Source organism: Leuciscus leuciscus (assembly GCF_965113295.1).
Source record: "Leuciscus leuciscus genome assembly, chromosome: 17".
Classification (NCBI taxonomy): domain Eukaryota; kingdom Metazoa; phylum Chordata; class Actinopteri; order Cypriniformes; family Leuciscidae; genus Leuciscus; species Leuciscus leuciscus.
Genome location: NC_138741.1, coordinates 28054785 through 28080575, shown reverse-complemented (window position 1 = coordinate 28080575; position 25791 = coordinate 28054785). Strand labels below are relative to the sequence as shown.

At 37.7% G+C, this 25791-nt stretch overlaps 1 protein-coding gene across 2 annotated transcripts; it reads right to left on the bottom strand.

Annotated features, from left to right (window-relative positions):
• Positions 1 to 1885: 1885 nt before the first annotated feature.
• Positions 1886 to 21188, bottom strand: LOC309479096 (NLR family CARD domain-containing protein 3-like). 2 transcript variants are annotated; one of them, XM_082142970.1, is made up of 9 exons: positions 21083 to 21188; positions 17993 to 18151; positions 13959 to 14120; positions 10164 to 12089; positions 8495 to 8668; positions 6966 to 7139; positions 5294 to 5455; positions 3228 to 3274; positions 1886 to 3082 (listed from the first exon to the last, which is right to left on the bottom strand). In XM_082142970.1, the coding sequence occupies exons 2-9, from the start codon at positions 18136 to 18138 to the stop codon at positions 2553 to 2555; spliced, it is 3321 nt and encodes a 1106-aa protein (XP_081999096.1). In that variant the 5' UTR covers positions 18139 to 18151; positions 21083 to 21188; the 3' UTR covers positions 1886 to 2552. The 2 variants fall into 2 exon arrangements, with proteins under 2 accessions (XP_081999096.1, XP_081999097.1); XM_082142971.1 differs by lacking the exon at positions 13959 to 14120.
• Between the last annotated feature and the right edge of the window lie 4603 nt (positions 21189 to 25791).

Genomic DNA, 25791 nt, shown 5'->3' with positions numbered 1-25791 from the left:
TTTATTTTGGTGGTCCCTTTAACACATTCTGTTGACTGTAAGTGAGATTACACCTACAGTACATGTCTACTAACTCTCATTAGAGTGTTAGTAGACTGGTAGGGTTCGGGTTAGAATAAGTTGACATAGTTACTTATAGTCAGTAGAATGACTGTTGGAGGACCATCACAATAAAGAGTTAGCAGATATTATGCAGACAGTTTACTGATACTCTAATGAGAGTTAGTTGACATGTAGTTGCTAAGTTACTTATAGGCAACAGAATGTTCAAAAAGGACCATTAAAATAGAGTGTTACCGACTGAAGTTGCTTTTTTGTAAACATATCTACATTGCCTGTCATCTCGAGGGCAGAATTGACAGGTAACCCCCTACAGAGACATGAGACAGGTCACTTCTACATCACTCCAGGCCCCTGTACAAGCCACTGATAACCTGTGTTCATTGTCATCAATGCATTGATCAAGTCTTGATGCAACCTGCCTGACGTACGGTACAAAATGGATAACGAAAAATACATCCATTTTGATTGTTTTTATTGGGCCTGGTCTGAACAATCTCATTTAATTCAGAAATTCAGAGTTGTTTTCGACCAGGCTTGTGACAACCAGATTTGATGTGTTTCTTTTCCTCTTCATACTATAAAAACGTATAGATAAGCGTGGATGGATTTTTGTTGCTTGATTGAACAAACACTTTTTGCTGAAGACACCTTTGGCTTGTCACTGGGAGTTGTAAAGGTATATTTTTTATGCATCCTTGGAGGGTGCATGGCAACTCTCCTTTTTCCTAGAGTGTGCGGTGTAGGTTTTCTTGCAGTGGATTTCACTGGAGTGTGTGTGTGCTTTTGAGATTTAGTGCACGGGTTACTCATTGCGGGCTGATTTGAAGCCCACTGCTTAGTCTGCCCTACTTCTGGTGCACCCCAGCTCAGTGGCGAGAGCCTGCTTTGTCCAAAAACATTGCCAGCTGTGGTGGGAAAAATGTGCATTCTTTACAGAAAATGAATGGTTCTTTCGGGTGCGAAGGCAAACATTTCAGTATATTTGCAATGTACTTCGCACTCGACTGTATTGCAAAACCACACAGCTACGTGCTGAAATTCCTGAGAAGAGGAGGGGGAATAATGACAGTGGGCGGGGTTTTGTGTGACGTCCACCTGTGAATGCAGACACGATGGCTGGATTGCGTTTACATTACACTGAGATCCGATCACAATGCGTCCTTGACTACCTCCAAACCTGGACACGCTGATCGGATAACATTGCGATCAGAAGCGCGTTTACAGTTGTCTTTTCAATATGTATGTGGACAACATCCGGATACAGGTCGAATGTTAATGCCAAGTGTAAACGGAGCCATAGTGAGTGTGAGCTGTGTTCTTACAATGGGTGTGTCACAGTTCAGTTTATTTAGTTTGGACTTTTAGTCTATCTTCCTTTGTTCATTTTCCCACTCTTTTGTTTCTATGGCAACGTCATTATGAGTTTGTTCTTTTCAGTTGTATTTGATTAATTACCTTGTTTAGCCTTATTCTGTCTACTATTTAAGTTCGTCCTTCATTCAGTGTCTGGTCACATTTGCGTTTGGTCTGTTTTTCCTCTGCCATATTTTGGATTGTCTTATGGATTATTATGAAATATTACTTGTGATCTTCATCATCTGCCTCTTCATTCTGTTCCTGCACACCTTGCTGACAGGGTGCTTGATGAGGGATTGACACTGTGAGGTGTGCCAGGTTATTGGTGATTGTGAATGATTGGGTGAAGGTGAAGGACCTGTGGCTGATAGCATGCTGGCTGAATCTGTGACACTTGCTTAATTTGTGCTCATAACCATTCAATTAATATTTAAAACCGAGAAGAAGAATACCACATGATAAAAAGTGTACATCATTTTATGTATTTATTTTTTGTATCTTGAAGCTCGAGCTAAGCAGGATCTTGTGCATAGCGCCATCAGCAACCCATTATGATTACATGAAGCATGAAGAGTATGAATACACTACAGGTGATTAACGAATATTTTTAAACCATCCACCAAATTATTATTTCGTCCTTACAGTGTAGCGAGTTAACAAAAAATCCACCTCAGTGCATTATTAAGTAAAACACATTAAGCTGAGTTAATGCCTAAAAATAACAATAATTTTACCTTACCCATATAATTTTTATTTCATTTTCATTTTAACATTCTCTCTATATTTTTGTGTTTTTAATCACATAATGATTAATATATATATATATATATATATATATATATATATATATATATATATATATATATATATAATTACAACCAGTGTGAAATAAATGTCAAAAGCAGGAAAAAGAACTCCACAAACTGGATCACTTATTCAAATTCATGTGAGTTAAATACAGAGATAATGTGAGTGTATTTCTTTCTCTCAACTGCATGTGTGACTCAGAAGCCATTTATTTATGCATTTATTTAAAAGGGACAATGCATATTATTGAACATAGCTTTTCAGCAATGTACATATGCCAAAGTTAGCCCCCAGGCTATTTTACATTTGTAGTCTAGTCTTTGTATTTAATCTTGTAGAGACACTGGACATTTAAAATGAACCCCAAATCCAGCATAGAGCGGTTCAGTGAATGCAGTGTGGAATGTGTGTAAGTGTGTGAGTGTGTGTGTGTCAGAGACACTGTAGAAGGACAGAAATCCAGCTGGCCAGTCCAGATAAACTCCTACTCTGTTAGAAGGATGTGAAGGGGCAGGTATGACTTTTCTCTTATTATTGTGTCTGACAGTGAATCTGTTTTCAAAACAGTTCAGACTCCAAGACTTTTCATTGAATCCAAATAAACTGTCATAACTCCATCCTTTCCTGCTGATTCCTTTATATGCCACTGATATATCAGCTCGCTCACGCCATTCAGCCTCCCAGTAACAGCGTCCAGTCAGACTCTCTCTACATAAAACCTGACACCATTCTTCAAATCTCTCTGAATTATCAGGATACAGCTGATCCTCTGAAACATGTGTCATCTTTCTGTTCTCCTCAGACAGAGAGAGAAGAGAGTTTGCTGTGTTTAAATCCAATGTGAGATCACATGCATCTGAACACAAGAAGAAAGATTATAACATTAATAACAACAAAACAACCACTATTAAGGTGTGTGTGTGTGTGTGTGTGTGTGTGTGTGTGTGTGTGTGTGTGTGTGTGTGTGTGTGTGTGTGTGTGTGTGTGTGTGTGTGACCTACATTTCAGTGGTCCTGTTGTAATCCTGAACTCTCCTGCATGATCCACACTATAAAAACAAAAGACGTCACACTCATTTTACATATAAATGATTGCCATATTATAGAATATACGTAGATGGTTGTTATATTTTACATGATCTATTGTGGTTGACAATGATAAATGTACACTTTGTCAGTGTCAGAAGATCAGCTAGTGTGTTTGCATGTTTGCACTAGTTTAGTGCTAGTACTCTTCCTTCTGTTTATATGGTTCATGGGCATTTGTATTATCACCCACCATACAGTTTTCAACTATTTCACCTGGGCCTAACTTTGCTACATTCATAACAAAGAACTACCCTCGTGCATATGAGCTCTTTTGCTTTGGCTTAGTAGACTTGCAGGGTGCCATCACATGCAGGGCTGAGGTGGCCTGACCAGCAGCATTTGAGCAGCGGTTGTCTCACAGGTGCTGGACGGGAGCTGTGGATGAACCCACCAGGTGGCATGCACCGCAACTGCACACTCCACCTGGGGAATCCCCATGAACCTCCTCACGCCCCACCATCAATGGTAGTGAGAGAAGAAAAACTTTTTACGCAGATTTCGGCATCTTTGAAGTTCCATATTGGCGCCAATATGCTTCCATATTGCCAAAGTCCATGCACATCCGGGAAGAAAGGCTAGGGGGTGGGGCAAGGCGATTTACGCGCTGCCCCCCCAGAAACCATGAAAGCTCAGAACGACACAGAGCGCGTATCAGCCCTGGAAAGCATGGCTGTCAGCTCTGAATCTGATTCAGAATGAGCACACCATTATAGTGGGAAGCTCAGCATCATCTTCATTTCCAGAGCATAATATCCCTCTCTTCGATGCAGTGATTGACATCTTATCCTCTGCTGGAGCCCCGAATGAAACGCTAGGTCGCCCTTGAGAAGGACCAGCAATCCCATCCGGAAGCTTCACAGCTTGCGATGCACTAGAGGAGTGGGGGCCCACGGAGATGTGCTCGGCAGGGAAGACCTCACTGTAATCATCTGGTCACCCTGGCTATTCGCCGAAGTAATCCTCCCACGGGAGGAAGAACTAGATTGGGGCATAACAGAGGGGACTCCACCTTGTTTGAGGTACTCAAGTCTTGGCCGCACCATCGTGCATCTAGAGCGCTGAATGACGCGCTGGGTTGCTGTGACAACTCACGCTGTTAGCTGGCAGCTCGATGGCACATGACACCCTGCAGATAAGCTCTTGCTGCTCTCTCATGCGAAAACATGAACCACCCACGAATGCAGTTTCAACATGCTTATATGCCCAGGCATGTGAGACAGCGATTGTAGCCGTCAGATGAGGAAAGGAAACGGCCGCATCCAGAAATGCACGGACAGAGAAGCATCTATAAAAAGACGCTCACTATCCACTTACTCTTTTAGGGAAAAGGATCTTTTAGTGCTGAAGCACACAGGGGGAACTCTCTGAAGAGCTTCTTCCTGGTTCGTTGTACACACTCGAATGATGATTGCAGAGCAGAATTTTGAGAAACGCTTGGCCCCGAAGCTATAGCTTGATTGGGCAATGCAAGCGTGCTACCATTCATACCCGCTTTGCGGGGCGGGGTGCGGGATGCAAATCTCGCATCCCAATGTCCATTGGCTCGTTTAGTTTACACTCAAAGGTGATTGGGCTCTCAGGCGAGATCAGACGTAACGTCGAATGTAACTGACTGAAAGGGAACTGTTGTTCAGCTCCACTGTGCTGATATGCTTTAATGAGTATCATGAGGTCAAACATAATTTCTGCTCATTTAGACTGTGATCTCTTAGCCTGTATTTGGGATCTGTTTTTCTTTCAGCCTCTCTGACAGCAATGATAATTTACTTTCTAGAGCAGCAACAACCTTTGAATTGATGTTTTGGGATCAGAGACTTGATTATGTTGCTCAGAATCAAGATCATCTTCAGTCACAGAGTTCAAGACGTTCTTTTTTTTTTCCTTTTTTTTTCTATGATCTATGTACACATTTTCAATTACTTTATAATGCACACATGTCCAAACACACATGACAGGATGATTGTTCATGTTAAACATACTTAAGTTTGTCCAGTCTGTAGTTTGGATCATAGAGCAGCTTGACTAGTGATTGTCCTGGGTGATTGAAGCTCAGATCCAGCTCTCTCAGGTGTGAGGGGTTTGAACTCAGAGCTGAAGCCAGATAACAACAGCCTTCCTCTGTCACCATACAGCGAGATAATCTACACACACACACACACACACACAGACAAAATTAAGATAACATGATTGTGACATTACAAATGATCAAGTTCAAGCCCTCAACATGCAAATATATTTACATCTGTTTTAGTGACCTTTAGTGATTTGGCGATGTTTTGTTAGTATAATAGATATGGGAAAAAAACACAGAAGTGTTATTCTGATATCAAATTTTTTTCTTAATATTACTTGCTCTTTTTTGTGCATACATTTCAGTTTATAGAAGGGGCACATGTCAGGATCACGTGATGGGGTCAGAGAAACACATGACAAAACCAGAAAATGAAAGACATAAAAACCTAAATGTGATACATTACCCCCAAAACCAAATGTGACAGACAATTATGTTGGTGGAGTTGGAGAGGTGGAGGGATGCCGAAGCAAGGTGAGCAACTGCTAATATGCTCCAGCAGTTACTTGCCAGATTAGATCATTTTCACTCCTCCCGAAGTAGAGTTTAGGAATTTCATATAATAACAAAATGAATTAAACAATGAGCTAAATGTGAAAATAAACTTGCAGCTGTGTAGCCTGTTTTCCTTGTTTATTATTCTGAGCACCAGTAGTCCACTTTCATTCAATATTTTTTTTTAGGCATATGGCCAATTCCATTTATGCAATATAATGGAGCTAAACTTGAGAAGGGAGTCCAGAAGAAATGTTAGAATATGATCAGTATGTTATTCTAATGTAGATCTAGCTTACTGCTAGTCTCATATGGCCAACAAACTAACACATAGAATAACATTATAACTTTCAACACACTCAAGTGCAGTTTAGTATGATAGTGTAATGTTAGACAAAGTGAAACAGCCCTGCGTTACCTCACAAGTTTAATTCGTCAAATAAACTGACCTGTATAAGTAGTAATTCAGCACTTGTGGGTAGTTCGGTCGAATGAAATGTCAGTTCCATGATTCTGCTTATCACTTCGTCATTAATCTACGCCTTTGTTATTGTAAGAGGTTAGCGACATTTTGTAGCTTTAATGTAATTCCTTAACATACACGTTTATCTATCAAATACGAGGTTTATGAAGCATTTGTGAATCCAAAGGAGAGTTTTTGGGAAGGTCCATTTTACATACAAATTACTCAGAATTTACTTATATAAATTAAGTAATAAGCATATATTTATGAAAGTTTCATGAATGAGTACCAGTGTGTTCAGATTCCTGTAACTCTGATTTTAATTAAAAATAGTAAAAATAATTTTAAATAAAATGGATTTAATGTACAATTGTTTTATCAATGATTACAGGTTTAGGTTCATATGGAGTAATTCTGGGTTCAGTGTTTTATTCATTGTCACAGTGTTGAAGGAGCAGAATTGATCTCAGTAACAGTTTCTGTTCATCTCCCTAAATGAACAGAAACTAAAAAGTCTTAAGACTGGGGTCTATTGATTCATTGCAAACACCCAGGAGATCGGGACCAGAGAAGAGAGCATCTTAAATTTAAAAAACAAGTGAATTTTTATTGGTTTTATTACCTCAGTATGTTGAGTTGACAGTGTGAACTCTTCAGTCCATCAGACAGAAGCTTCACTCCTGAATCATGCAGGTCATTACGACTCAGGTCCAACTGTCTAAGTGAGGAGTTTGATGATTGTAGGGATGAAGACAAACTTTCACAGCACTGATCAGTGAGATTACAGTCGGCAAGTCTATAACACAGGGTTAAAATATGGCTCAGGAAAGAGATGTAGGTTATGAAGTCATGATCACTTAATTATCTTGTCATCTCAACATAGCAACACTCATTTGTCTCAAAATTTTATGGAGATGAAGACAAACTTCCACAGCACTGACCAGTGAGTTTACAGCTCGTCAATCTAAACAGATCAGAGTACAAATACCGAAAAAGAAAATGACAAATTATTTATATTTGTACTTTGTGTACAGGAGTTGTGTTACACTACTGCAACAATGTATAAAAATTTAACAAATAATGTAATCCAGAGGAGAGTTTTCGGGAAGTTACATTTTACGTGCAAATTACTCAGAATTTACTCATATATTTATGAAAGTGTCATGAATGAGGCCCATTGTGTTCAGATTCCTATAACTCTACTTTAAATAAAATTATTCAAAATCAACATATAAAAAATAAAATTATTTTAAATAAAATGGATTGTACAATTGTTTGTACAATACATAATGTACAATTGTTTTATCCACAGATCACTAGGGGTGTAACAATATATCGTGTCACAATATATCGCAATACAAAAATGCATCAATATGTATTGTAGATGGTGACAATATGTATTGTGTATACAGTAGTTCACCCAAAATTAAATTTTCTGTGTGAAAAAAAATTGAGAGTCAGTACTACATTAAACTACTATATATAATGTTGAATATAATGTATAATAATGCAATGGGGAATATTTGTGTGTCCTGATAATGCCAAATGTGTTATGTTACCCGTAAAAAGTGGGCTACATTATTTTAAATATATCTAGTCAGTGACAGAGTCCAAGCATATTCGTCTAAAATAATTCTGTATTTTCAGCTTCAGAATCATGAATATTTTTATTCTGGTGTCTCTATTGTCCTGTGCATTAGGTTTCCAGCACCAAGTCTAAGCCTATTCATTTACACCCACAATGTAATATCAATTTAGCATTTTAATCAACAGTAAAAAAAAATTGCTAACCTTTTATCATATGTCTTGGAGTATCGCAATGATATCATATTGTGTGTTCAGTATCGCAATATGTATCGAATCATGACATGAGGCTATCGTTACACCCCTAAAGATCACTGATTACAGGTTTAGGTTCATATGGAGTAATTCTGGGTTCAGTGTTTTACTTAGTGTCACAGTGTTAATGGAGCAGAATTGATCTCAGTAATGGGTCCGGTTCATCTCTCTATAATACAGACAAAAGTAAAAACTAATTGAAAGTCTTAAGACTGGGGTCTACTGATTCATTGCAAACACCCAGGAGATCGGGACCAGAGCAGAGAGCATCTTAAATTAAAAAAACAAGTGAATCTTTATTGGTTTTATTACCTCAGTATGTTGAGTTGACAGTGTGAACTCTTCAGTCCATCAGACAGAAGCTTCACTCCTGAATCACGCAGGTCATTACGACTCAGGTCCAACTCTCTAAGTGAGGAGTTTGATGATTGTAGGGATGAAGACAAACTTTCACAGCACTGATCAGTTAGATTACAGTCAGCAAGTCTATAACACAGGGTTAAATATGGCTCAGTAAAGAGATGTAGGTTATTAAGTCATGATCACTTAATTATCTTGTCATCTCAACATAGCAACACTCATTTGTCTCAAAATACCAATTCAAGGTAACAAAAGCCATATAATTGCAATATAGCTACATAATGCTGCATTGGTAAATGGGGTTTAACTTTGATCAGGGACTGAAACTGAAATAGCTCTATTTCTTTCATCAATAAACCACTTCAAATTAGTGTCCAACAGTTGACAAATAAGCTACAATCGTCATAGTCATAATCATCAATTTCTCTGCCAGCCAACTCAAGGTACTGGGATGCCTGAATGATAGTAGAATGATGTTTGACAAATGCTAAATAAAAAATGTTTGTGGCTGACCACAGCAATAGTGAGTGGTGTTCAGTTTTTGTCTTGTGTTTAATTAAGTCAAAATAAGTAAAAAACTCAAGAACAACTGCTGTTGATATCACAAGATATCATGTTGATATCACAAGAAAAGATGGCAGGAAAAAAATAATGCTAAGGCCTTTTTGTTTTTCTCTAATGAACTTACATTATTATAAATTAACTTGAGATATAATATAGTCATATACAGTATTTGACACAGGCAAAGCTCTGATTGCTGAAATCAATTGATTTATTTTCCAAAGCACCGGATTCTACACAACAGTGCAGTAATTTGTATGAAATGAAATAAGAGATCGATGACAGCCATTGTTCTTGAACATTATGCAATAACCCCATAAAAAGGTTGCAGGTTCGATCCTCAATACTGGCAGGAAATGACTAAGGTGCCCTTGAGCAAGACACCTGACCCCCAATCGATCCCGGGTGCTTCAGGAAATGGTTGCCCACTGCTCAAGGTGTGTATCCATGGTTTGAAGTGTGTTTGTGTGTGTGTGTGTGTGTGTGTGTGTGTGTGTGTGTGTGTGTGTGTGTGTGTGTGTGTGTGTGTGTGTGTGTGTGTGTGTGTGTGTGTGTGTGTGTGTGTGTGTGTGTGTGTGTGTGTGTGTGTGTGTGTGTGTGTGTGTGTTCACTACCTACTGCTCCTAATGTGTATGCACTAACTTGGATGGGTTAAATGCAGAGGACAAATTCTGAGTATGGGTTACCGTACTTGGTCTTCATGTCAAATCACTTCACTTCAATAAAGTACTTTATCATTCAAGTCCTGATCATTCATCTTGCCTTTTTAAGATGGTCTCTGTCTTTTGCTGCCTTCATATTATTCAACTTTTCTGGATTCCTGACTTGGATTTTGATTTACTTTATTAGGCTGTTGTTGTTGTTTTCTGCATACATTTTCCTTTTAAAAGAGTTTGATGTACCATCAAACAAACTGACTTACAGAACTCAAACTTAATCAGTCCAAAAAGGCTGCAAAATAAGCTTTATCTGATATTGTTGGTTTTGTAAAGGATGTAATTCATAAGGATTAATACATTTAGACATTACTGCACACACGATCACATAAATTAATACTCACAGAGCTTTTTGGCAGTTCAGCACAGCTGGTATCAGTCTCCTTTTGCCCTCATCTGATGTGTTGAATTTCTTCAGATCAAACTCATCCAGCCCCTCTGATATCTGAAGCATGTAGGCTATTGTTGAACAGTGGGATGGAGAAAGTTTCTTCAATGAGCGATTCTCTGATTTTACAAACTCCTGGATCTCTCTGTACAGAGTCTGATCATTCATTTCCAGCAGAAAGTGGAACAGATTGATGCACCTGTCAGCTGAGAGACATTCATCACCCATGATTTTGTCTTTAATGTACTTTGTGACTCTCTTGATGGTCTCTGAGCTGTTCACTTTGTGTGTCAGTAGATCCTGTAAGAGTCTCTGATTGGACTCCAGTGAGACGCCCAGCAGGAACCGCAGGAAGAGATCCTGGTGTCCATTTTCACTCTGTAAGGATTTATTAACTGCTGCTTTTAGTAGTTCAAGCAGAAGAACGCTTTCCCAGATGTTCCAGTTAAATTCATTCAGAAACAAATTCAGTAATTTTGTATTCTTGACTACATTCAAGTAAAATACAAAGAAAGCAGCTAGAAACTCTTGAAAGCTCAGATGTATGAAGCAATAGACTTTCCTCTGATGAATCACAGATTCCTCCTTAAACATCCCAGAATACACTGAGGCGTCAGTGACGTCTATGCCACTCTCTCTCAGGTCCTCTTCATAGAACATCACATTGCCCTTCATCAGCTGATTGAAAGCCAGTTCAGCCAGTTTCACAATCATGTCTCTGTTGGACTGCAGGAGTTTCTCTGGATCTCGTTCATCATACTTCTGATTCCTCATGTTGATCTGAGTCAGCAGGAAGTGGATGTACATTTCAGTCAGAGTTTGAGGGATTTCTGCACTGTCATCCTGTTTCAGGAGGTTTTGAAGCACAGTGGCTGAGATCCAGCAGAAGACGGGTATGTGACACATGATGTGGAGGCTTCTTGATCTTCTAATGTGTGAGATGATTCTGCTGGCTTGATGCTTGTCACTAATTCTCTTCATAAAGTATTCCTCCTCCTGAGAATCGTTGAATCCCTGAATTTCTGTCACACGGTTGATGTATTTTGAGGGGATCTGATTGGCTGCTGCTGGTCTGGAGGTGATCCAGATGAGAGCAGAGGGAAGCAGCTCTCCTCTGATGAGGTTTGTCATCAACACATCCACTGATGAAGACTCATTCACATCACAAACCTTTTCAATGTCTGAAAACATCAGTGTAATTCTGCTTTCATCCAGACCATCAAAGATGAACACAACTTTACTCTCCTCATAAATCTTTAAGTCCAGATCTTGAAGTTCAGGATGAAATTCCAGCAGAAGTCTGTGAAGACTGTACTGGTGATCTTTAATCAAGTTCAGCTCTCGAAATGGAAGCACAAACATGAAATCTACATCCTGATTGGCTTTTCCCTCGGTCCAGTCTAGAATTAACTTCTGCACAGAGACGGTTTTTCCAATTCCAGCGATGCCTTTAGTAAAAACAGTCTTGATTTTGTCTTTCTCACAACCTGATTCATGAAAGGACTTAAAGATGTCATTGCAGTAGATTGGAGTGTCATGTGTTTTCTCCATCTGTTTTTCATTCACTCCTTCACTCTCTCCCTCTATGATGTAGAGCTGTATGTAGATCCTGTTCATGAGGGTTTGATTCTTTTCCAGTTGTATTCCTTCCAATAAGCTCTCATACTTGTTCTTCATAATGGTTTTGTGTTGGTCTTTGACTCTCTGCAGGACATCATCTACTGTTTGGTGAGAATCATGCTGCAGGTCTGTAGTCTCCTCCAGAATTGTGAGTGTCCGAAGGGCTACTTCTGTGTTGTGCCACCCCATGAGGTTCCGACAGTAGGAGACAAAGTGAGTCAGGTAGAACATCACTAAACTTATCACGCCATCTCTCTTCACTCTGCAAATACAATTAGACAAACAGAAAAATTGTGAAAAAGCTTTAAAATAGAGAAAAACATTCAAATGTTCCAGCACACCAAATCTTAAACTCTAATATGAAATGACACATTTACACAGAAGTGTCAGTTCAAGCAGCATTCCGCTACCTGTCTAGAAACAACTCCATTTTGGTAGAAGACATCACACATATGACTGCTTTTTTTTCTGTACACTGACTCCTTTAGATTCTTGAATAATTTTCTATATTATGCAAAGTTTGCCAAGGATTACAGAGGATTCTGATGATTGAGTTGATCATACTATGCAAGCCTGGGGCACGTATTGGAAATATGCTTTTTATGACTACTGTTTTTAAATAACATTTTATTAAAACCCTCAAAAACCTTTCTGTCAAATTTTACTATAGTTTATTGTGCATGCAGATTATATTTTAAGATGTTAAGCGAAATCGAGTTTATAAAACTGGTTTATTCTTTCTATATACTTTAGACATGTAGAACTTATCCACGTTTGTGCATCAATGTCTGTAATGTGTGATGTAGGTGCAAAACTTTTATGAATCTTATCCAAGATGTAGGCTACTCAATGTTTGTCAGCACAAATGCAAGCACAAAAGTGTATTAAAAGACATAAACACAGGTAATCCAAGAACAAAAGTATAACAAACAACAAACAACAACTGAATCACACAGGTTTAAATAGACAGGTTAACAAGGGGCTTATGAGGGACAGGTGTTGGTGATTTGATGTCATGGGAACTAATAAGGGTAACTACGGCAACAAACAAGGTACAAGGCAACACAGGAACCAAACACAGGAAGTGAACACAGAAACAATGGGAACTAAGAATACACTTCAACATAAAAGTCCTTACAAAACACAAGACACAGCACAGGGATCGTGACAATAATAAAAAAAATAAACATTAAAGCTACACTGTGTAATTTTTTTAGTTGATTCTTAGCAAAAAACACTTAGTTCTTTCAAAAATATATGTGCTCATTAATGTATATTTACTTCTTTCAAGTAATAAAGTATTCTCGTAAGTTTATAATCTGCCATTGAAAGTACATACGGGTGAGGGGTTCGAATGCCGGTCGCCATGTTGCCTCTCCATCTTGAAACTACATTACCCAAAGAGGGACATACCTGTAAATTCAAGCTTCGCCTTTCGCGCTTTACACTCAGTGACACAGAGACGAATGTGAGGGGGAGATTACTCGCAACTGCCGGCAGATTTGAAAGATTGCTGATGGAGGATCACGCCTATTTTCGAGGACATGTAGCAGAGTCGCCAAGGAAGTGAAAGAGAGAATTAAAACGTCAACGCGACAGGCAAATCAGCAAGACCAAAGTCAATATTGGAGTAACTTTTCCCAGATGGAAAGAGCTCATGAGGAGCAAAGATTTTAAAACGGACGCCGAAGTTGCCTGGTTTCTTCTCGACAGGTAATTCAGCCTATTTGTGTAAATTCGAAGTTTTATAGTTGTTTGCCTAACCATAACCCAGTTGTGCATAACGCCAGAACGACCTCTAGTATAACTTGCGTTACTTTTCCTCACGTCAATGGTGAAAAAGTATTGTTTACCTTGTAACATAAATCTGTGCTGCGACAGATCACAGGTGATAGTTTTAAAGGCACAATTGGACGAAGTCGAACTGGAAACCATGTTAATCTAGGAATAATACGGCCACCGTAGGAGTTAAAACGCCCTCGGAATTGAAAGGAACAGAAACTAATATTCACTGGGTAGTCATATACAAGTTCACCGCTAGATGGGGGAAATATCACACAGTGTAGCTTTAAGAAATTGTTCGCTTTGATCTTATGTGGTCAACATCCTCGTTTATCATGTTTATACTCACTCAGGGTCAGTGTTCAATTCTCCATCACTGAGATAAGTGGGGTTCTTCATGAATCCATTACTGTTCACAGACACACTGCTGGGTTCTGGAGATGGTACTTTATGTGTGTAAACATTCTCATCCTCCTCTCTCTTTTCACAAAGACTCGTGTTACAGGCAGTGCTGTTAGAAAACCAAGAAAGAATAGAGGGGTAAAAAATTAAATAGAAACACTATGGGCCCTATTTTAACGATCTGAAACGCAAGTGTCAAGCGCAAAGCGCAAGTAACTTTGTGGGCGGATCTCCGGCGCTAGTTGCTATTATACCGGCGGGATAAATGCCTCTTGCGCCTGGCGCAAATCTAAAAGGGGTTGGTCTGAAGTAGCTTCATTATTCATAGGTGTGGTTTGGGCGTAACGTGAAATAAACCAATCAGAGCGACATCTCACATTCCTTTTAAGAGCAGGTGCGCTTGTTCTAAAGCGGATTCCTATTATAACAGCGGATTTGCCAGGCGCGCGCCATGAGCGGTTCACAGCCGAGGAGACCGACGTTCTCGTCAGGGACATTGGGGATGGAGAAACCCACCCAAATTAACTTCGGTTAAACAGGCGTATGATAATTTGGGTAAATGTGTAAGTTAGATGTATGCTTTTATAATAAATTGTCTATCTATCTATCTATCTATCGTAATAATGTATGATTTGCAAAAATTAAAACTGCTGCTTCTGTGTAGATGAGAGAATCAAAGTGCGCGTTGTGCACAAGCCACATTGATTATGGCCAAGCATGCGCCCTTAAAATAGCTTATGAATAACATGCGCAACGCGCCACTGACTTTAAACTATTTTTTCCTGGTTAGTGGCGCAATTGTTTTCTAAACCTGCAAAATAGCATGAAGGAACATTTGCGACGGAACACGCCTCCTTTTTGCGCTGAACCGCCCCCGGGAGCGCAAGTGTATTTCTTAGTTAACCGACGTGCTTCTGTGGAGGGAAAAGTCCGCTTTGCGCGGGTGCAAAATAGGAATGATACATGCGTTGGTGTACAAAGTCAATTGCGCTGGGTGCAAGATAGGGCCCTATATATATATATATATATATATATATTAGTGCTGTCAATCGATTAAAAAATTTACTAAATAATCGCACATTTAATATATAATAAATAAGGTGGTTCCAGCTGCGGCTGGCATAATAGCTAAAAGCAGACTCACCATGCTTATAGTGAACCCTTGGTTTTTCTAGCGGATGTGATTTAGTTAGCATATCTGCAATGTATTGAGGTCCTAGGCCATTGAGTGATTTATATACCAGTAATAATACTTTAAAATCAATCCTAAATGTAACTGGCAGCCAGTGTAAAGACCTGAGGACTGGTGTGATATGTTCATATTTTCTGGTTCTGCTCAGAATCCTGGCGACTGTCAATTTGCAACTGTCTTATGGTCTTTTTGGGAAGGCCAGTGAGGAATCCATTACAATAATCCACCCTGCTGGTGATGAAAGCATGAACAAGTTTCTCTAAGTCTTGTCTGGAAACAAAACATGTAATTCTTGCAATATTTTTGAGATGATAGTATGCTGATTTAGTTATTGCTCTGACATGACTACTGAAACTAAGGTCTGACTCCAGAATCACACCAAGATTCATGACTTGATTTTTAGTTGTTTGACCCCTAGCATCAAGGTATGCGTTCACCTTGAGAACTTTGAACTTGAGAAACGCATTGACTTCAGTTTTGCCTTTGTTTAACTGAAGAAAGTTTTGCCACATCCAGCTGTTGACTTCATCAATGCATTGGCACAGGGAGTCAATGGGGCTGTAATCCTACTGTTATATTATAAGAGCACATATGTCAAGTCAAGTTTATTTGTATAGCGCTTTTCACAATACAGATTGTATCAAAGCAGCTTCACAGTATTAAATTAAAATAATACAACAAAGTTTGTTTCAAGAGGAAAATGTAATATGTAAAATACTTAGCATTGCTTTACTAACATATTTCAAGATAGAATAATTTTATTTATTCAATGAATACATGATTAGAATTCCACATCCCATGTAAATAGATAATATTTAGCATATGCAATACCAGAGGAGGATCAGCTCCCCCAGTCTGATTCCCTCTCAAGGTTTTTTCCCTTTGACACCTAAACATCTTACGGTGTGTTTTTTTTTTCTTGCCACAGGAACCTTTGGTTTGCTTGCTGGGGGCTTTAAGACGTTACATTTATATTTAGAAGACATTAAAGGGATCGTTCACCCAAAAATATAGGTCACACAGATTTGGAATGACATGACGGTGAAGAAATGATATCATCATTTTCATTTTTGGGATACAGTATATTCCCTCTAATGCATAATTTTCTATAAAGCAGTCTCTCATCTTTATCTCTGTTATTTAGTCTCTAGTTTCTGTTCTAAAGCTCATTCAGATTATTCACATACAGATCTTTTCTTCTAATGTTGTAAATGATGAATTTCGCTGATAATTTTACTTATGTCAATAACTGTCTGGACCAATTAATATTATATATCCATCTAGAAAGGAGCCTCTTTTAGATTTTACTGACATTTAAGTCACATACACTCACCTAAAGGATTATTAGGAACACCTGTTCAATTTCTCATTAATGCAATTATCTAATCAACCAATCACATGGCAGTTGCTTCAATGCATTTAGGGGTGTGGTCCTGGTCAAGACAATCTCCTGAACTCCAAACTGAATGTCAGAATGGGAAAGAAAGGTGATTTAAGCAATTTTGAGCGTGGCATGGTTGTTGGTGCCAGACGGGCCGGTCTGAGTATTTCACAATCTGCTCAGTTACTGGGATTTTCACGCACAAATTTCTAGGGTTTACAAAAAATGGTGTGAAAAGGGAAAAACATCCAGTATGCGGCAGTCCTGTGGGCGAAAATGCCTTGTTGATGCTAGAGGTCAGAGGAGAATGGGTCGACTGATTCAAGCTGATAGAAGAGCAACTTTCACTGAAATAACCACTCATTGCAACCGAGGTATGCAGCAAAGCATTTGTGAAGCCACAACACGCACAACCTTGAGGCGGATGGGCTACAACAGCAGAAGACCCCACCGGGTACCACTCATCTCCACTACAAATAGGAAAAAGAGGCTACAATTTGCACGAGCTCACCAAAATTGGACAGTTGAAGACTGGAAAAATGTTGCCTGGTCTGATGAGTCTCGATTTCTGTTGAGACATTCAGATGGTAGAGTCAGAATTTGGCGTAAACAGAATGAGAACATGGATCCATCATGCCTTGTTACCACTGTGCAGGCTGGTGGTGGTGGTGTAATGGTGTGGGGGATGTTTTCTTGGCACACTTTAGGCCCCTTAGTGCCAATTTGGCATCGTTTAAATGCCACGGCCTACCTGAGCATTGTTTCTGACCATGTCCATCCCTTTATGACCACCATGTACCCATCCTCTGATGGCTACTTCCAGCAGGATAATGCACCATGTCACAAAGCTCGAATCATTTCAAATTGGTTTCTTGAACATGACAATGAGTTCACTGTACTTAAATGGCCCCCACAGTCACCAGATCTCAACCCAATAGAGCATCTTTGGGAAGTGGTGGAACGGGAGCTTCGTGCCCTGGATGTGCATCCCACAAATCTCCATCAACTGCAAGATGCTATCCTATCAATATGGGCCAACATTTCTAAAGAATGCTTTCAGCACCTTGTTGAATCAATGCCACGTAGAATTAAGGCAGTTCTGAAGGCGAAAGGGGGTCAAACACAGTATTAGTATGGTGTTCCTAATAATCCTTTAGGTGAGTGTAAATACAAGTCACAGAAAATTATCTTTTACATTAAAAATTTCAGAACCTTCCTCAGCTCATCGAAGAACCGCTATCTTAAAAAAATGTCTCATTACAACACTAGAAGAGTTAAAGGGGTAGTTCACCCAGAAATTTCATTTACTCACCCTCAAGGTGTTCCAAACCTATATGAGTTTTTTTCTTCTTTCTTCTGAATTAAAATTTTTGGGCGAACTATCCCTTTAAATGATGTTTATACTCACTCAGGGTCAGAGGTCACTGCTCCATCAATGAGATCAGGGGAGTTCTTCATGGATCCGTCACTCTTCATAGACACACAGCTGGGTTCTGGAGATGCTACTTTATGAGTGTGAACATTCTCCTCCTCTCTCTTCTCATTGAGACTCATTTTACAGGCAGTGCTGTAGAAATAAACAAAAAAAATACACTGAATTGACAAAAAACAATGTTATGGATTGACCAAGAAGATACACAGATTCTGATACCCTGATGTGCTCATTTAATTTCTAAGAAATCACTAATCACACTCATGATTATATATATACATGATTATAAACTAATGATTATATATACAGTCCTGGAATATGAAACCGATAAAACATGTTTTACAAGATAGTTAAGCTTCTTTCTGTCATTTTTCTGCGTGACGGCAGATTATTATCAGTTTTCTCTCTTGATGTAGTTCATGTGTTTCCTTTCACAAAATGAAACAGTTTTACTTGTGAACTAGAACTTGACTGAACCAGTTTCTATTTTCTCAAGAAAGAGGGTAGCAGAAAAACAATGTTGGTCATTTGTCAACAATGCACAGGTAAACAAGTTGTCTTCGTTTCTGCATATGTCACACACACAAAGATGGAAATCATAGTTCAAGATCACACAAACATTCCGATCTCACAATCTCACTTTATTTCTCATTATTGCATCTTTATATCTCACCATTGTTGTTTCATATATTTGCAACCATATCTCATAAATGTTGATATAAGCAGCACAGATTCAAACTTCTTTTTGTGTGTTTGGCTTCCCATATTTTTGGTTGCATCCTTGGATATAAAGTCACAGCTGTTAAGTATGAAGTCACAATTTCCTTTTTAAGGAATTTCCATAGTTTAGTGGTAGATAGAAAAGCAAGATTTAGGAGCATCAAAAGAGTTATTTATACGAACATGATCTTGAGATTGTGATGTTTACAAGTTCTTAATTTCGCAAAATGCAGTCAGTCTGCTGAAATAGTTTTACTTTTGTCAGAAACTGGCTGAATTGGTTTCTATTTTCTCAAGAAAGAAGATAAAAGTTCTTAAGAGACATTCTAAGAAGAACATATGAATGTTCCTAAGTGCAATTCAGTTCTCCAATATTTTCTTAAAAATGTGTTGCTTCAAGCACAAATATAAACAACATGCAAACTGGCACAATAGAATGAAAATGTAACAACGACAAAAACAACAACCGAAATTAAATCTGCAACAACCAGTCTTTTTGTTTCTTTGGAGTTTCTTTCAAATTTCATATTTAGTTCAATGCATCAAGTAATGTTAACATGCTAAACATGTATCAATACATTTATAATTACTACTGAACAAAATTAAATAAATGATATAATATTGTTAGGTCAGGTTTCCTAATGATTGTTGTCGAATTGTAAAAGGTATTGTAAAGTTAGTGATTGTTATTCTAACATTCATATTAGTAATATCCATATTATTATTTTTAATACTAAAATTAATACTAATCTCTTTATACATTTAAGCAAATAAAAAAATTTTTTAATTGAATGCAAGTGCAAATATTATGAGACCTAAACATAATTTGTTTTAGAGTCACTGTCACACAGGCACGTTTGAGCTTCCATTTTTGCATTACACGCTCCGAGTTATGTGTGTTTATTAGTGTTGTGAATAAAAGTCTAAGGGTGTGTCTCAATCCAACATGTTCTCACACTCAAATTGTCACATTTAGACGATTGGTCAGGACCCCTCGTGTCACTTTTGAATGCACAGGGTACCCCTTTAGCATAATTTTTCTACATGCAGGGTAGGCTACTCAATTGCTTTCAGTTGTTTGCCTTATGCATCAGATCAAGATGCATAATTCTTTGCATTTGTAAAAGTAGACATGGTTTATAAATATTTATAGGATCCTTTTTTTTTTTTTTTTGAGCAACTTACCCCACTCTTACCTAGCCTAAATAATGTAAAACACGTAACAGGCAAATAAACGTATGCCAGGTATTTTTTGCAAAAACTGAGCAAAACAGTATAAAAGTATATAAAGTTGTATTCAAAGTCTTCTGAAGCCATACGATATTTTTACGTGAAGAACGGATCTTAATGTTTTAATCGCTGAAATTATCCCGCTGCTCCGTGAATGCACGCAGTTATTTCTTATTCAAAAGACACTCGACTCTTTAGCATGAAGCAATTGGTCACGAGATACACGAGAGCCAATGCCATTTTACAATCAAAGCTGGCGTAGCGTTTCTTCCGGTGGCAACTTTTGAATTTGAATGTGTGCATGATCTACGGCAGATGGAGACGGTGATGCTTTTGGGTTTTTTCTTCACACAAATCAATAGTTTGGCCTTGGAACACAGGAATATTTGTACTTTTTGAATAAATTGTGCCTGTAGTCATATTTGCCTGTTATATCCTGTGTTTTATATCACATAATACTCAAATATCATAATACACAGATTGAGTATGATTCAGTTTACGGCACTTCTCATTCATTTCTATGGTATCTGCAAACAGTGATTGACTGCCACACAATTCTGAAAGAAATTCAATGACGTCAAGGCTGTAATGTGATTGGTTATCAAGGCACATGTGATCCAAGTTGGCCGTTACGCTTTCTCCAATGGTAGAGCCATGAACCCTCGTATCTCCCAATAATAAGACCATCTCTGCTATTGTAGTGTTTGACTTCATGCCGCGCTGCGCAGACCAATTGGTGTCAGACTCAAAGCAGTGCATGCCAGTTAGAAATGCTGTCCGACTTGAGACAGCGCCGACGCAAAGTCACTGTGATGTATGGCTTTAAACTATAGGGCTCACACACACAGACATCACACCTCGCATTCACACCTACAGGCAATTTTGGATTCAGGATACATTCTTGTTGTGAGGTAACAGCACTACCCACTGAGTCACAAATTATGTTTTATCAGCAGGTATTTGGTATGGAAAGCTATCAAGAAAAACAAACAAAAAAATAAAGTATCTCAAAACGGACTAACCTTACAGTAGATTATGACAAATATATACACATGCTACATTTAATAATCAATGATGCATGAGAATGATCCCAGAAATGTGTCCATTCAAACCTACCTCTGTCTCAACAATGAAGAACATCAAAGACAAACTTCATCCAGTTCCTAAATCCTGTCTCTTCAAAGCGCTTTCCTCTTCTGAGGTTGTTCACGTTCTTTCTTTCACAAAATAGAGTCAGACTGATTAAATAGTTTCACTTATTTAATAAACTGGATGAACCAGTTTCTATTTTCATAAGAAAAACAAGGAAACATTAACCAAAAAACAAAAAAAACACATTGTTTTCTTTTTCTGCATATGTCCACGTGTAAATCAGGCTTGTGACATCATGATATAGTTAAAGCATATATTTTTATCATAAGTGTTTCAACAATGTCCTGTCTTAGAAGACACAAGCACACACTTACTGTACACCTACAATATGTTTTCCTCTCTCAAATTTACCAAAAATTCCCTTTAAAATAAGCCAGTGCCAAAGTATAGCACACGGATAGGCCTATATAATGGCACTAAAGTAGGCTATTATTAATTTACTTCAAGGTACTTGAAGTATTACCATGTTATATACTGTATGTAATGGTAACGATAAGTGTTTTGATCGTAATATGCATGCAGTGCAGAGTCGGTCACAAGCATGCAGGTGTTATTTAAAAAACTCAATCGCTGTCAGATGCTGTCACATGTATGTTCTGTTTTTGAATCAGTTTTCTTTGTGTGTGGTGTCTGTTTGCAGTTAGTTAGTCACTACTTCTAGTTTACTAATTAGTTCAGTCACCATCGGTCCATACCTGTTTGTCTCCATAGCAACTGATTTGATTATCATTAGAGTATTCTGTTCAGGTGTGTTGTGTTAATTATCTTGTTAGCTCCCTTGTTTGCTCGTGCACTTATAAGTCCTCACTTCCTGTCTGTTTCTTGTCTAGCATTGATGTTGTTGTTTAATGTCAGGTTTAGTTGGCTGTTTGTCTTTCAGTTAAAGACTGTTTCATGGATCTCTTGCCTTCATGAGCTATCTGCTACAGGCTACAGCCAACTGTGTCTGTGACAGATTCATTTGCAGGTTTGATTTTATTGGATTGTACTTAAGTGTTCACTTAAGCACTCCTTTAGTCATGTTCACACGGCAGCAGAAAGAGTCCTGTTTTAGAGTGCTGATATGGTTACATTGACACAGTTCAGTTATTAACAAACATTACAGCAACATTGTCATCCAAAGGTTTAAGCTCAAGTCGCCTTCTACCATGTCCCCCTCTTTTTTTCTTTTTTTTGGGTTTGAAATTTAATTTTCAAACTCAAAAGGCATTCAGAGTTCATGTATGATCTTGCATCAGTGTTACTTATCCATTATTGATATTTACTTTAGTCAAGGGCACTGTTTACAGGGAGTATTTGCGCTATCTGGAGAAAAGGTGGTCTACACCTATGGGGCGCCGTTTGTAAAGCGGCTCACGCTGAAAATAACAGCAACATTTTGTCACATTTAGCTTCAAACAATGTTTAAAAAAACTGGTATGAATTTTTGACTGTCACTTTTTACCACATTTACAACAATATTTGTCAACTTAGAGATATTATAAATAATTAAATCTAAATATTAAATGTTACACCTAAATGCTAAATCTAAATGTTAAATCTAAATGTTAAATCTAAATATTAAATCTAAATCTGAATGTTAAATCTAAATCTAAATGTTAAATCTAAATGTTAAATCTAAATCTAAATGTTAAATCTAAATATTAAATGTTACACCTAAATGCTAAATCTAAATCTAAATGTTAAATCTAAATCTAAACGTTAAATCTAAATCTAAATGTTAAATCTAAATATTAAATCTAAATCTGAATGTTAAATCTAAATCTAAATGTTAAATCTAAATCTAAATGTTAAATCTAAATCTAAATGTTAAATCTAAATCTAAATGTTGAATCTAAATGTTTCGGGTGAAACTAAATATTTAACTAATATGCAAATTCAAAATGCCGGTAACCGGAAGTGCCAAAATAAAAGCTCGAGTGTGTGTTTATAGCATGGTTTATAGTGTCAAATAACGAATAAAAACCATCTCATAATAATAACTATAATATAACAATAATAACTACCTAAAATAATAAACACGTTTGGAGAAACTGTAGAGTTTCGTGATGAGAGTGATGACATGACATTCAGTCAAAGTGAGCCCCCTCGTGGCTGGCTATTATGACTGCAGGTCATAAGTCCCGCACTTTTCATAAAAGTGACACTAGCCTCATCTTCAAATACAGTTTCTCCAAATGTGTTTATTATTTTAGGTAGTTATTGTCATGATAATCCATGTCCAAGGGCCTGTACCATGAAGCCGGTTTAGGTGGCTAGCCAGCTATGTTTCAGTTTAGTTTCCACCAACCCTGGGTTTTAGGTACTATGAAAGTAGCTTGGCTTTAATCGGTGTTCGTCGCCATGGTATCTTACGCCGCACGGCTAACCTGCTCCGGGGCAGGTTATGTTCTGGATTCAAGATCTCAGACTGAAGTTTGACCAATCAGCTGAGAGCAAAGAAACATATAGGTGACGTAACTTATTCCCAGTGTCTGTTGCAATGACTTCACCTTTTCTTCCAAATCCTGTGACATCTCAGCGCAAATTGTTTGACGAGCACTTCGTAGAGAAAGAGTTTTTAGCATGACAAAATCCCCTTGCCTTTCCTGATAGTTACTTGTATGAAAGATACAGATTTTCCGCGGAAGGAATGTCTTATCTTTGCGAACTTCTTGAGCCGCACATAAAGAATTTAACACGTCGAATTCATGCACTTACTGTACCGCAAATATTGCGTTGCGTTTTTTTGTTGTTGCAAGTGGTACATTCCTGCACGGTGGGTGACGCACAGAAGCTATAGGGGAAAACACGGTTTGTCGAACCATTCGTAAGGTGGTCCTCGCTCTGCAGGAGTAGGCCCTACATGAATACTTTCATTAATAGTGTTCCCCGGACATTTATCGGCCATGTCCATAAAAGAGGGCTTTTATAAAATTGCCGGTAAGATATATTGATAGGGTGACATCACATGAACACATTTTATTTTATTTTTTTCAAAAAGCAAATTGCACAAATGTAGCTACTATACAATATAATACATGTTAAGAATTATTTTAAATCTTTATTATTATTCTGTTAATCTTATGATAGGATTCCCTAGCTTTCTTAGTAGTACAAATACGTTCTATATTTATGTAAAATTATGTATATATGTATGTGTAGCCTATGTGTAATATAGCCTATAGCCTATTTTTATAATATATAAAAAATGTGCATGTATCATTTTTTATATATTATAAAAATAGGCTATAGGCTATATTACACATACATACATAATTTTACATAAATATAGAACGTATTTGTTTAACTTACACATTAACAATCAGCAATCTTTCTCCAACAGTCTTCTCTTGCTTTGGCAGCAGAGACCGTATTGTTTCGAGCTTGAAATACATATTTAAATTCATCGTAATTCTGAATGATTATCTCTTGCCCCTCCGCAGGAAAATATATCGCTCACGCTCTACCCGCGATTGGTTGTTCAGTGTCGACGTCACTCTTTTATGTGCACGCGCGCGTGGAGTAATCATAGTTCTAAAAAGGACTAAGTTAATTCATAGAATATGAAGTTTAATTTTAGTTTTGGGATTGGACATTTTTTTTTTAGTATTATTATTATTATTATTATTATCCCTCGTCCCTAGTCTGGAAGATCCTGGGCTGTAGATGGAGGAGCTGAACACGCAGCAACATCGAAAGGCCAGGTTCTGAATAGTATGGGATGAGGGAAAATACAAGTCTCTGATTCATTGCCCACAGTAGATGGCGGTAATGCTCTATCTGAGAAGCGAGCTGCCAATAAAAACGAAAAAGAAGAAGAAGAGTAATCATAGCTTAAGGATCAAAGCCTGAGTTGACAGAGAAAGTTGATGAGCTGCATCATGGTACCAATAAAGCCTGATTGCATCGGTTTGGTTTTGTCAACTCAAAACTAATCCTGTAACCCCGAGTTTGTTCAGCTACCTTCATGGTACAGGCCCCAAGAGTCCATTTCCTCGGATGAGATGGTTTTTATTTGTTATTTGACACTATAAACCATGCTATAAACACACACTGACCTCCTCGAGCTTTTATTTTGCCACTTCCGGTTACCGGCATTTTGATTTTGCATATTAGTTAAATATTTAGTTTCACCCGAAACATTTAGATTCAACATTTAGATTTAGATTTAACATTTAGATTTAGATTCAACACTTAGATTTAGATTTAACATTTAGATTTAACATTTAGATTTAGATTTAACATTTAGATTTAGATTTAACATTTAGATTTAATATTTAGATTTAACATTTAGATTTAGATTTAATATTTAGATTTAACATTTAGATTTAGATTTAGATTTAACATTTAGATTTAAAATTTAGATTTAGATTTAACATTTAGATTTAGCATTTAGATTTAGATTTAGATTTAGATTTAACTATTTAAAATATCTCTAAGTTGACAAATATTGTTGTAAATGTGGTAAAAAGTGACCGTCAAAAATTCACACCAGTTAAATACAACATTGTTTGAAGCTAAATGTGACAAAATGTTGCTTATCTTCAGCATGAGACACTTTACAAACGGCACCCCATATACACCTATTATTTGTTCACACAGTCATAAATAGAGTATGCAAGCTGTTGTATGAAAAATAAACTTTGAGAAGCACACCTGATTAGATAGCTGTCAAACACTGACAGTGTGAA

Excerpts from the sequence above, each read along its gene's own strand:
- LOC309479096 (XM_082142970.1), bottom strand. The coding sequence starts at position 18,138 with ATGAGTCTCAATGAGAAGAGAGAGGAGGAGAATGTTCACACTCATAAA. Across the intron at positions 12,090-13,958 it reads GAATTGAACACTGACCCTGA|AGTGAAGAGAGATGGCGTGA; the intron begins GTGAGTATAAAC and ends TTGTATTTGCAG. Across the intron at positions 7,140-8,494 it reads TGTCAACTCAACATACTGAG|ACTTGCCGACTGTAATCTCA; the intron begins GTAATAAAACCA and ends CCTGTGTTATAG.